Source organism: Chrysemys picta, chromosome 19 (genome assembly GCF_011386835.1).
Source record: "Chrysemys picta bellii isolate R12L10 chromosome 19, ASM1138683v2, whole genome shotgun sequence".
NCBI lineage: Eukaryota > Metazoa > Chordata > Testudines > Emydidae > Chrysemys > Chrysemys picta.
In genome coordinates, this window is record NC_088809.1 from 16,518,106 (window position 1) to 16,530,805 (window position 12,700).

The 12,700-nt window shown below is 47.2% G+C and overlaps 1 protein-coding gene across 1 annotated transcript in view; it reads left to right on the top strand.

The window, feature by feature from the left end:
* Positions 1-12,482, top strand: part of MYBBP1A (MYB binding protein 1a) — an 80,133-nt gene extending 67,651 nt beyond the window's left edge. Inside the window, exons 25-27 of the mRNA XM_005284468.4 lie at positions 8,148-8,249; positions 9,133-9,257; positions 11,996-12,482. Coding sequence (XP_005284525.2) covers positions 8,148-8,249; positions 9,133-9,257; positions 11,996-12,377 — 609 coding nt within the window. The 3' untranslated portion in view covers positions 12,378-12,482. The remainder of the gene's footprint in view (positions 1-8,147; positions 8,250-9,132; positions 9,258-11,995) is intronic.
* Positions 12,483-12,700: the final 218 nt, after the last annotated feature.

Consider the following 12,700-nt stretch of genomic DNA (forward strand, 5'->3'; position numbering starts at 1 on the left):
CATACAGTGACTTGCATACCTAGACAGACTGTGTAGAGTTTCTTTCATAGAGTTTCGGGGGGGTGAAGATAACCAAACCCTCATGCAAACCTGCGATGTACAAACAGTAGTCTATGCTGCAAATGGCAGGAATACTTGGGCTGATATTTTTCAAAGCTGCTGATGGGATTTGGAGACAATTCTCATTAAAATGCATTGACCCACAGCTGGGAAACAAACCCCTCCAGGGACTGAGGACCATCCGAAACCTCACCACCTTCCATTTCAAATGCAAAGCACAGTGCAGCATGTATAATAATGTAAAAAATCCTCCCTTGTGCACGTGTCTCCCTCTGCAGAGAGGATGAGAGGAATAAACACTTGTGACAGAAGTTAGTCACCTCGCGTAATGCACTGCTGGAAGGTGCACAGATACTATGGTGATGAATGCAGTGTAAGAAGCGACGTAAAATAGAATGGGAATTGGGTGTCCAAGGCTTCCTTGGCAACTTTCATCATCCCAGCTATAATGTGCACAAGGATTCTAATAAACTTATGTGCTTTCAGACTTGGAGGAAAATATCTTCATTGCCCTCGTCAAAAAATGAGCACGAGCTGGACGAGAAACCCAATAGGTTAAACCGTGTCTGGATCCGATTTCATTAAAATCATTCTCTCCAGCTTCTGCATCATTAAAGCTTGCACAAGCTACAAGAATTAATATTGGCTTCTTCTGCGCTGGGTGATTGGCAATCATTTGTCTGATCGAGCTTATCACCAATAGGTGATTGGTTGGTTGGGTGTTTACATAGCGCCAACAGAATGCTGGAGTGGTCTTGAGATTTTGCACTCGCATAACTAAATCTATATACCCTCTTACATGCAAACCACCTACATCAGTGTAGACAGGCACTGGTACAAAGCAGGGTTTTTGCTGATGTAACTTAGCAAAGCACTTAAGTCAAGGGGACTAAAGCCCATGCTTAAATGTTTTACTGCACCAGTGTGACTGCATCAGTTTAGTTGTATTGAAATCCATTGAGATTAAAGAAATTTGCACCAAAGACCTGATTTCAGAGGTGTCAACCCAATGCCGTTTTGATTTCAGTGAGAGCTGCAGGTGTTCAGTACTTCTGAAAATTAGGCCATAGGTAGTTCAGGACTGTTCTTGCTCCCATTAACATCATTGGGAGTCTTTCCTTTTATTTCAGAGGGCTCTGAATCAGGCCTTTATTACTCAAACACAACGACATGGTGTTAGTGCCTGGGAATCAAGAACTCAAACTGAATAGAAACTATTGAGTCTCTGGGCTTGGCTACACTTGCGAGTTACAGCACAATAAAGCAGCCCTGGGCGCACTAGCTCACTCCCCGTCCACACTGGCAAGGCACGTAGAGCGCTCTGACTCCGCAGCTACAGCGCTGCTGGTTTCCACCTCGGCGAGTGGAATAACGTTTGCTGCGCCCCCGCTGGAGCGCCGCGGCATCAGTGTGAATGAGGTGTTGCGTTACTGCGCTCTGATCAGCCTCCGGAAACATCCCATAATCCCCTTAAGTCAAGTGGCCACTCTTGTCATTGTTTTGAACTTCTGTAGGAATGCGGAAATACTCGTTCAAAGCTCCGTTTCTGACAGCCGGCATGCAAGCCGTTACTGGGAATGCTGTGTGTGTGTGTGTGTGTGTGTGTGTGTGTGTGTGTGTGTGTGAGAGAGAGGCGGGGGGTGGCGTGGGGGGCGGTCTGCTGCTGTCTGAACTTACAAGACAGCATGCTGACGTGCTCTCAGCCCCCCTAAAACCCACTCTCTGTACCCCCCCACTACACACTCCCTGTCACACTCCACCCCACCCCTCCCATTTTAAAAGCACGTTGCAGTCACTTGCATGCTGGGATAGCTGCCCATAATGCACCACTCTCAATGCCGCTACAAGCGCTGCAAATGTGGCCACGCCAGTGCGCTTGAAGCTGTCAGTGTGGACAGACTGCAGCGCTTTCCCTACTGCGCTCTACGAAGGCGGGTTTAACTCAAAGTGCTCTACATCTGAAAGTTAGCCATGCCCTCTGTCTACCATTTCACTAAGCTCAGACAATGAAACAAACAGCATACATGGTAGAAAGTAAATGGGTGATTTTGAAGTCTTTGTTTTAATAATCAAAAGTGTTTTTAATTTTCAAAATGTCAAATAGTTTTATTTCTCTTCCGTTTCCCCCTCCCGCCCTTTGTCTTTTCTGTGTAGATTATAAACTCTTCAGGGCAGAAGTGTCTCTCACTATGTATTTGTACAGCACCTTGCATAAGGGGCCCCGCACTCTCAACTGATCTCAGCTACTGTAATACAAAGAATAATGCTTGCCTGGTAGCATCCTATTTCAATATTAACAAGGATACTTTTAATACAAATCTATCTCTGCTTTGTTGGTTTAAACAAATAATTGACTTGCTGATTTTTTTTGTGGGGAGAGGGGTAAATGGAATGTGCATAGTCTGTGGAATAATTTCAGGCGTGTGAGTATTTTTAATTACACAGCTAATATTTGTTTTTCCTTTTACCTGAGAGACTTAGAGCCATCGACTCGTGTGTAACCTTGGAGGTTATTGATAGCTCTGCCATAGGGAAGCATAGCTTATACACACCAAGAGGGAGTAATTAGCAAATTATTGACAGTCAAATGGAGTGGCGATGTGAATTCTAGCCTGCAGAACGTGGTGGCATTCAATTGCTGGCTCTGCTTGTGGAACATTTGGTGGACCTGATCATGAAATGAATGTATTTTTGTAAGAAGTTTAATTCAGGGGTGCAGAATCCCTTAAAGATAATGAGCTATCTGCTACTCCGAAAGCGCTATAATCCTATGTTTCCGCTCTATTTTCCTGTAAAGCTGTGCATCAGATTGTCTTGCCAACTGTTCTTTTACCCTTCTGTTGCAATCCACAGTCAAAGAAGGAGCTTCTCTGGTGCAATAGAATTCTTTATACTCCTCAGGATCTGCTATACATAAGGGGTTTGATTCTGATTTAATTTACTCCGGTGTAAACCAGGAGTAACTTCTCTGAAGCTGTTGGAGTGACCGGTGGGTCAGAATGAGATCTATGTTGTATGTGATACAGTGGGGATAGGCATCTGTGTGAGTGCTCTGATGTCTTTCAGGTATTTATCACCATAGAATCTGCACTCCTCACACTCTTTAATGTATTTATCCTCAAAATACCCGTGAGGCAGGGCAGTACCATTAGCCCCATTTTATAGGTGGGGAACCGAGGCACACAGAGGCTGAGTGACTTGCCCAAGGCCACACAGGGAGTCTGTAGTAGAGCAGGGAACTGAGTCTCCTGACCACTGGAGCATCCTCCCTTTCTAACATTTATTCAGATTTCTTTACCCTCTTAATTCTATTTTATGTTTTGAAGTGAGTAAAGTTCCGCTAGAGGCGGGCGGGCGAATAATCCTCAAGGGAAGTTTATTCGGTAAATGTAGTCGTTTTCCTAAACTGTTCATGAATTGTCTGAGACCAAATTGCAATCTTTATATATCTGTTTTCTATTTGAAACTGATAGGGGAGACTTGACAGCTCTGTGTAGACAGGATCTTGAGTTGCAGAAGAAAAGGAGGAGTTTTTGGAGAGACTCAACAAGTATGTAGTTGTGAATTCATAACCTAGTGTGTGAGTTCCAGGACTCCACATATGGTGTCACTTGGCACACAGTCACATTGAGAGACTTTCTGCAACGGTGCCTTTTCGCACTTGTCCCCCGTGTGAACTTGTGGCATTCCTGACTTGTTCCAGATAAACTCTCTCCTTTTACCCCACATACACAGTATACAGTCATTCTCACCCCCTTGGTGGCATTTGGCTTTATTGCAGCATGGATTGATTCAAATCAAAGCAATTTAAATAATTGATTTTACTCTTGATTTTAAATCAGCAAGCAGAAAACCTTGATTTAAATCATAGATTTTAATCTTGTACTTTTCAGTTACTTTCCTAAAGGAAGTTTGATTGTCACTGGTTAGTAGCCATTAATACCTGCTGATTTGCAGCTAAATATAGCCTCTGCTACACTAATTTTAGTGCTGCTTTTTGCTAATCAGGAGGATACACTATATCTATACACATTCATTTAAGCAATTATGTAGCTTAATTTACCTTTATTCAGATTCTTAATTTTAAATTTTTTTACGTTAGAGGTGAATGATGCATTTCTTATTTACTAGATGATGATGATTTTTTCACCTGTGATTTTTACTAGCTGTAATTGCATAGAAATTCAGATTCAATTAAAAATGCACAAATGCAGCATTTTCAAATTGTTTTATTTAACTAAAACGACTTTGACTGTACTTCGGCGGCGGTGATCCGTTGAGGTTGAGCTCTTTCACAGGTTTTATTTTTCATGGGTCCTTTGGTGACTGAAGAGTCCGATTCTTGAGCCACAGGCTTGTTGGCAGACATTGCAGGTGGTGTTGGAAGACCGGGTTGGGCCGTGATTGCTGCGCGAATGTTGTCTGTCTTTTCTTTTCTGGCATTTTTCTGCGACCAGAGCAAGGTGGTTTTCCTCAAAAGTGGACGTTCCCTCTCTGACAAGTCTTCACTAGTTATCCCTATCCTGAGCTGCTGTCTCCTAGTGTCTGGTGTCGATGCCACATCTCTTGATGTTTATCCTGAGGGTGTCTTTAAAGCATTTCTTTTGGCTTCCTCGTTTCCTTTCTCCTTTGGTGAGTTGGGCGTACAGCAGTTGTTTCGGAAAGTGTACATCAAGCATGCACACACAGTGCCTGTTCCACCTCAGCTGGTGCTGGATAATCAGGGCCTCAACACTGAAGATGTCGGCATCTGTGAGGACACTGACATTAGTGCGATGATCCTCCAACTTTATGTTAGGATCTTCCGAAGAAAGTGCTGGTGCTGGCATTCCAGGTTTTTCAGGTGTTTTCTGTAGGTCACCCAAGTCTCACAGCCGTAGAGGAGAGTTGGGATTACCATCGCTTTGTAAACTAACAATTCAGTATGTGTTCTGATGTTGTGATTGTTGAACGCCCAGCGAGACAGTCTGCCAAAGGCAAGACTGGCACAGCGAATTCTGTGCTGAATCTCGACGTCTGTGTCTGCCCTCTGTGAGAGATGGCTGCCAAGATAGGCAAAGTATTCTGTATTTTCAGTTCTTCTTTGCCGATTATAGATCTTCCTTGCTGGGTCTGATGACTGACCGGGCAGTGGCTGGTGGAGAACTTCTGTTTTGCCGATGTTCAGAGTTAGCTCTAGGCTTTTGTAAGCTTCAGAGAAGGGCTGTTTGTAGATCCTCCTTTGAGTTTGCAACTACATCACAATCATCTGCATACTGGAGTTGGATTATTGTTGCCGATATTACTTTAGTTCTGGCATGGCAACGAGAAAGGATGAAGAGGTTGCCATCAATCCGATATTGGATGCCAATACCCTGTGGTAGACAGTCTTGGGTTAACGTTTTCATAGCTGCTAAGAAAATGGAGAAAAGGGTGGGTGCCAGCCTTGTTTTACACCAGTTCGGATGGCAAAGGGCTCAGAGGTAGAGCCACTGCACAGGATGAAGGCAGTCATCTGGTCATGGAGGAGTCTGACAATGGTGATAAATTTGCTTGGGCAGCCAAACTTTGACATGATTTTCCACAGAGCCTCACAGTTGACAGGGTTAAAGGCTTTGGTCAGATCGATAAAGGCCATATATAGCTCCTGGTGGTGTTCTTGACATTTTTTCGTGGACCTGCCTGGCTGCAAAATCATGTCATTGGTGCCTCCTGATGGTCTGAAGCCGCACTGGGACTCTGGAAGCACTTCCTCTGCAAAAGGAGCAGGCAGTTCAGTAAGAATCTTCCAAGTGATGGAGAGGAGGGCAATGCCTCGATAGGGCCGGCCGTGGCAACTATCTTCCTTTTTGAAAATGGTGACGATGTTAGCATTACGTAAGTTGGCAGGAATTTCTTCGGTGTGCCAGATTTTGAGGAGCAGCAAGTGAAGCTTGTTAGTGTTTCTCCTCCACACTTTCAGTACTTCAGCTGGTACGCCACCAGGACATGGTGTTTTATTGTTCTTCATTTGTTTAATTGCTTTGCGGACCTCCTCAGGTGTTGGTGGGTTGGCAAGAGTTTCCCAGATTGGATGCTGAGGGATGGAGTTGATGGTGTCGTCAGTCACAGTCGATTCTTGATTTAGAAGCTTTTGTTAGTGTTCCTTCCAGTGCTCTTCAATGGATTCGTTATCTTGAAGAAGGGTACTACCATCTTCAGACCTCAGAGGTGTGAGGCCACATGAACTTGGTCCGTCTTGCATCTGAAAAAGTGAGGTTCTTACCCACGAAAGCTTATGCTCCCAATACTTCTGTTAGTCTCAAAGGTGCCACAGGACCCTCTGTTGCTTTTTACAGATTCAGACTAACACGGCTACCCCTCTGATACTTGGTCCGTACAGGGTCTTTGTCTCTCAAAAAAAGCTCAGCATATCCTGTCTGTCAGCAAATGTTTGGATTTCTTTTGCTTTGTCCTTCCACCATTTGTTCTTGATTTCTCAGATCCTCCTCTGAACTTCAGCTTTGAGCTGATGGAAAGAGCTCTGCTTCTGACTGGATAGTGGTTGGTTTTGCCAGTCGCAGGAAGCTTTTCTCTTCTGGTCCAAAAGGGCTGTAATCTCAATAATGTTGTTGTCAAACCAATCCTGATGGCGGCGGGTAGCCAGGCCAATGGATTCCTCGCAAACTTCATGAATGGTCTGTTTTGTTGACCACCAGAGACTGTTGCATGGTTTTCGAGGGGAATTTATTTTTTATTTTTGCAGCATGGTTATTCATCGGGGGAGCTGCTGTTTGGTTTGTTCCCTTTTCACTGCATTAGTTGTAATTGCCTGAGGTACTGCGGATATCAAGATAGGAGTGAAAACGCTTGTTGGAATGTTGTTGTTTTTTAAAAACCTAAATCAATAACTATTCTGCTGGAGTTGAGAAGCCGCCACCCACCACTATAGAACATAGCTGTGTGCCTAGTGCAGTGAGGTAGCAACACTGCGGACTGAGGCTAAGATTTTGTCATGGATATTTTTAGTAAAAGTCACGGACGATAAAAAGAAAAATTCACGGAAGCCCGTGACCTTTTACTAAAAATATCCATGACAAAATGGGGCGCTCAGCCATGGGGGCCCACTCCCAGTGCTGGGGCCCCCACCACCTGTGGGGGCTCGCAGTTCCAGGGTCCCCCACTGCCCGTGGTGGCTCAGAGCTCTGGGGCGGCCGGGAACTCTGGGGTGCCCATGCGACCGGGAGCTGCGGGGTACCCCTACCAAGTGGCAGGGGTACCCTGCAGCTCCCGGCCACCAGGGCTGAAGTCACAGAGGTCACTGGAAGTCACGGATTCTGTGACTTCTGCGACCTCCGTGGAAAAAATCGTAGCCTTATTGTTGACTCCGCTATAGACAGATCTTTACTTGGGCACCTGCATGCAGGGTTCTAACATCTGTCAACAAAAGACCCAGCATCTCTGTGTAGGGCAGCTGCTGCTGCTGCCCTTCACGCTTTGTTTTCCCTTCTTCCCCTCATAAATAAATCTGGCCTCCTTTTAACCCATCTCCATTACCGCTGGCATGGCTCTACTTTAGGACTAACTAACTATACTGGTGTCTCAAAGCCTTCAGTGCATAAAGGAAATAGAGAGAGCTTTTTTCCCTCTCCTTTTTGGTGAATATGCTTGATTGACAAGATCCCTCTTGGGACTGGCGATTGGCGCTTCTTAGACATACGTGGTAATAGCATTTTGCATTAGCACGTTGTGTGTAAATCCCCAGTCCTGCTGCCATTGAACTGGATGGTGGTCTCTCAGTAGAAGCTATTTTCCAGCAATGGACTTCTCCTCCTTTTAGCGGGTGAGATATTAACTTTCCTCTTTTATCCAGCGTACAGTAGTAGGTCTCTGATTGCTGCAGTCTCCTAGCAGGATCGTTCCTTGCTTTGTTCGGTCATGTTTATTAACCCAAGCGATAGCGGTTCCTGGCACTTATCTTCTTAGGCTTTCTTGCAGTCTGATGGCTCTTGCCTCTCTGAGTGTTTTACTGATGTTTTAAACCTGCAAATCGCTTGTTGTCTGCTTTCTCTTGAGGGAACTTCTTTGTTTTTCAGTTTGATACACACTGTTCCTTCCTTCCTTTGCAGAGTTTGAAGGCGGTGAGCGAGTTCAAGGTGAAAGTTGACCAGGAGAAGGTCATTAAGTGTTTGGAGCTGTTGAACTTCCTCATAAAAACTGTGAACCGGCAGGTGAGCCCAGACTTTGGCTGAATTTGTGATCCCTTCCAGGTTCAGTCCATCACACGTGCTGTTACAGGCTTGACACTTCAGTCAGCAGCTGTCCTGTTTGCATCCTGCGTGAAGGCCTGTGTTCCAAGAGTTGCACTGGGGTTTTAACCACATGGCTCCCATTGAAGTCAGTGCAACTCCCATGTCTATATCCCTGTACAGCTTTTAGAAAATGAGTTAGTAGCTGGGTCTGATGACAGAAAAACCCTTAACAGCCACAATAATTATAATAATACCTAGCTCTTATATAGGGCCTCTTGAACTGGCCCTGCTTGGACAAGTCACTTCCCCTTTTCCTGACCCTCAGTTTCCTCATCTGTAAAATGGGAATAATGATACTGCCCTACTTTGTAGGGTGGGAAGCTGGGTGGTAGTTATGTTATTATATGAAGAGACAGAGCAGAGAGCGTGATTAGCTTTGATTCCAAAAAAGGATAAAACTGCATTAAAGGCCCCTTACAAAAATGCTTTCCTAACATCCCTTTCTCATGCGAGCAATACTGTGTTGCTACAGGGGCATTATGGGACTAGGAATGGGAGGGTGGGTGTCCGCAGGATGGCAGATGGTTTTGAAACCATGATAAGCCACCCAGGTGCAAGTCAGTTTTGACACAGATGCAACGTCTTTGCACTAGAGGTGTGTACTGGGGCACTGTCTCCCCCCAAGATAGACAGTCCCTAAGGAAGGGGAAAAGCCTAGTGGCTGCTGGGAGCTGGCTGAGGGTTGGGGTTTGCCTGTTGTAGCTTTTGGTTTAAGAAGTAGCTGGGTGCAGTGCCACTGTGAACGAGGAGTGAATGCCGTTCACTGTATGTCTGTCTTCATTTGCTACAATTCTCCTTGCAGAAGCTGAATGTGGAGTTGGCGGAGCTGAGTCAGACGCTGCAAGCTCTGAGCCAGCAGGAGGGGTTTGGGAAATCCGTGCGCCTCGACAGTCTCTACTGGAACGTCATGAAGCTGCTGGGATTTGCGTATGTACCCTCAGCTCCGGGGCCTCTACGCCAGGTTGTGCATCGGGCTTTCTGTGCTGCTCTGGCTTCTCAGATTGGGGAAATAGGAACAAACAGATCAGTGCCTTTGCCGTATAGGAGACTGGCTAGAGACTGAATGTCAGCCTGAGCGGAGCTCATGGGGCTGGTGGAGGTGGGACCTCATTAGGCCAAGGGCAGCATGTACAGGTGTCTCGTCAGCCCTGGGGGAAGGATAACAAGCTCTCCCTGATCTCGGATCACCTTCAGTTAGCTGGTGTGCTGTCTCCAGACACTTCACTTCACAGTGCAGACCAGACTAGCTGTGTGAGTATGACTAGCCACAGGGAAGGCCGGGCTGGATGAAGAGAGAAGAAATACCCAACCAGTGGGTATTTCCGATACTCTAGCTGCCCAGGGAAGGGTCTGAATAGCAAGTAGGTCAGCCGTTTCAGAAATGACTTGTGATTTTGGGTGCCCTGGTTTCTGGATGCCCAAATTAAAACGCTTTAGTGGGTAGGGTGCCCAGGTCCTTCTAAGGTGCCTCAAGTTAGATTCTTAAGATCACTGGTCACTTGTGACCCTTGCAAGAGAAGAGGAGATCCGGAGGGCAAGGTCAGCTGGTTTAGGTGACTGTTTTAGCCCCCCCCACCCCACCCCTTTGAGCTCTGTTATCTCATGTGAGTCTCTGAGTAGGAAACAAATTAGTTTCTGCATCCCTCAGCAAGGCTTTAAAACCCTCTCAGAATAACAGGGTGGGGGTCAGGCATAGGGCTGAATGTGTCTTTTATATCTCACACCAAGCGGGTTAGTTGTTGGGCTGTATTTAACTTCTGCAGAAAGAAATGCTCTGTTCCTGGAAATCGTTCTTGTTTTCAGGCTAAAATCAAACTTTCCAGCTTTGCCATTTCCTGGTGGTGGCATCAGTTTAATTATTATGCAGACATTGGAAGACATGGTCCCAACCAAGGGCTGCTTTCCGTCTAGGTTATAATTCCTCCATGGCAGTAAGATGATCTGTAGGGGAGGGACTTGTGGAGTGCGTGTGACTCGTTTCACAGTATGCAGGGACATGCAGTTTGGGTTTTAAGGGCTTGACCCAAAGCCCAGTGAAGTAATTAGGATAAATCCCTAAAAACATATTATGTCCTGCTAATGCAGTAGTGTAAGCTCTGGTAGAGCATACCAATGACGGAACAGTACTGCCACTCTTTATCCACGGCTGAAACCACTGCTAGGCATTCTCTGTCCCTCTGATGTCCTGCCTGAGTTTACAGAGCCCAGCTGTCGTAACCAGAGACAGAGTGGAGTGTTAGTGGCTAATGTGTCAACTAAGGAACAAAGTGGAATCCAATTAAGTTAATGAAGCGGGGGTTTGTGAGACTTTCTCCCCCTTCAAGACACATGCTCATTCTTCAGCCTAACTCAAGGGCGTTCTGTGGAAGTGATGCTGAAGGGTCGTGGTATAATGGCGGATAACAAGAGCGAATGCTGCTACCCAAACTACCAGCCTGGCAGTGCCTGAGGGAGGCTTTAGGGATTCCAAATCTTATTCCCTGCATCGTTCTTGGATTGCGTCAGTTCCTTGGGCTGGCACCAGGGGGCTGGAGGTGTCGCAGCGCACTGAATGGTGCAGTTTGGCCCCATCTTTCCCCGGGTGGCGTCACTGATGGGCAGCCCTGAGAACCTGAGACCTCTGCAGTGAAGAGACTCTGACTTGTACGCTCTTGAAAAGGGTTTTCTGGATTAAAAAACAAGGAGAGAAATCGGGAAATTCAAGACTGGATCCTTTCCCGAATGCCTGCTCCGTGCGTTCCGAGAGACACGGTAGCTGATAGCAGTGCTGTAATCTCACTAGTCCAGCAGGCAAATGGACCTGGATTAACTGTCTAGCCGCCCCACTGAGTCACGCTGCCTCCAGGGGAGTTCGGGAGGTGGCCGGGTTTGCCATAGGCTGGTGTAACTTAGTAGGGTTAGAGGCGACTCAGTCGAAGTATCGGTTGGGATCGCTAGCATGCTGAAAACTGCCCGGACCCCTCTCCTCTCTCATGCCATGCGAGGACAAAGGGCACTAGATAGAATCAGATAGGAGTGTGGTTTCACATAGCGTCTTGTAAACATGGGCAATTGCTGCTGCTTAACGAATTAATTTATGCAGGGGGGAGGTAGCATCCCCGCAATGGAAATATTGTGGGGGCCCCCACCCCTGTGGGAACGTGCACATGCCTGGGACAGGGGCAGGCGGCGAGAGCAGGGCCTGCAGGGGCTGGAATGAGCCCAAAAGTTTAAGTAGGAACCCCCGGGATCCTCCTTTCCATCTTTGAGCTGGCTGCCCCCCATCAAGTCTCTCACTCTCCCTCCTGTCCCCCCACTTCCCGAAACCTGTGTACACAGAGAGACAGACAGGCGCACACACGCACACACACACACGCACACACACACACGCACACACACAATCAATGTATACAGCATTGTTCATTATTGGAGTTGGGGTTGCCTTCCTCTGAAGCTTGTTTATCTGCTTGGATTCCGGCCCAGCTGGGGCTGTTGTGTGATCAGATGGAGCAAATGTTCAGATGATGTAACTGACTCTCTGGGGCACTGAACGTAGCTAACCTGCTCCATCCGCTTGCCGTGCTTCCGCTTGCCATTACTTACTGCCATCCATAGGGGGCAGGTTGCGGTGCATGTCACCTTCCTAGCTGGAACGTGCCATGATCTCTGGTGCTCTTGGTTTGCAGGCGTCCCAAAAAGGAGAAGGCAGTGGCCCGGCCTGAGCACGCCCCAGGAGCAGAACCGCTCAAGCGGAAGAAGAAAGGCTTCCTGCCAGCTACCAAGAAACGCAAGAACCGCAAAAAGGCCCCCCCGGAGAACGGGGTGGAGAGCGGCAGAGAGGCAGGCCTGGAGAACGGGGCGGAGAGCTGCAGAGAGGCAGGCCCAGAAGCAGGGCAGGCCGCAGCACGGAAGAAGAACAGAAAGAGGAAAGGAGGAGCGGGAAAGGCAGGTGCAGAGGGCCCTTCGCCAAAGAAGGCCAAGGGGAGCCATGGCCAAGAGACTCAGGGGAAGCAGGGTAAAGCCAAGAAGAAGAAGAAAGCAAACAAAACACCAGCTCAAAAGGCGTGAACTCTGTGGACTTACTCAGACCTGGTTGGGATGTTTTAATAGCTTATATATATATTTTTGCACCGTCCCATAGTTTTAATAAACGATCTGTGGTGCTGACCTGTACGACCTGCCTGTCTGATTCATGCCCGGGGACTCTTCTGCGTGCAGGGTGTCGCTGTCTGTGAGCCTGAAGCCTGAGATCAGAGAGATGCATCCCTGCCTCCAACCCCTCTGCACGTGCCCTCACGCTCTCTGCTCTGTAACCTTGCTGCAGTAGCTGTGTGCCACCAGGTACCATCCTCCTTCCTGCCAGGGTTATTGTCTGTCTGGGATAGCGGGAG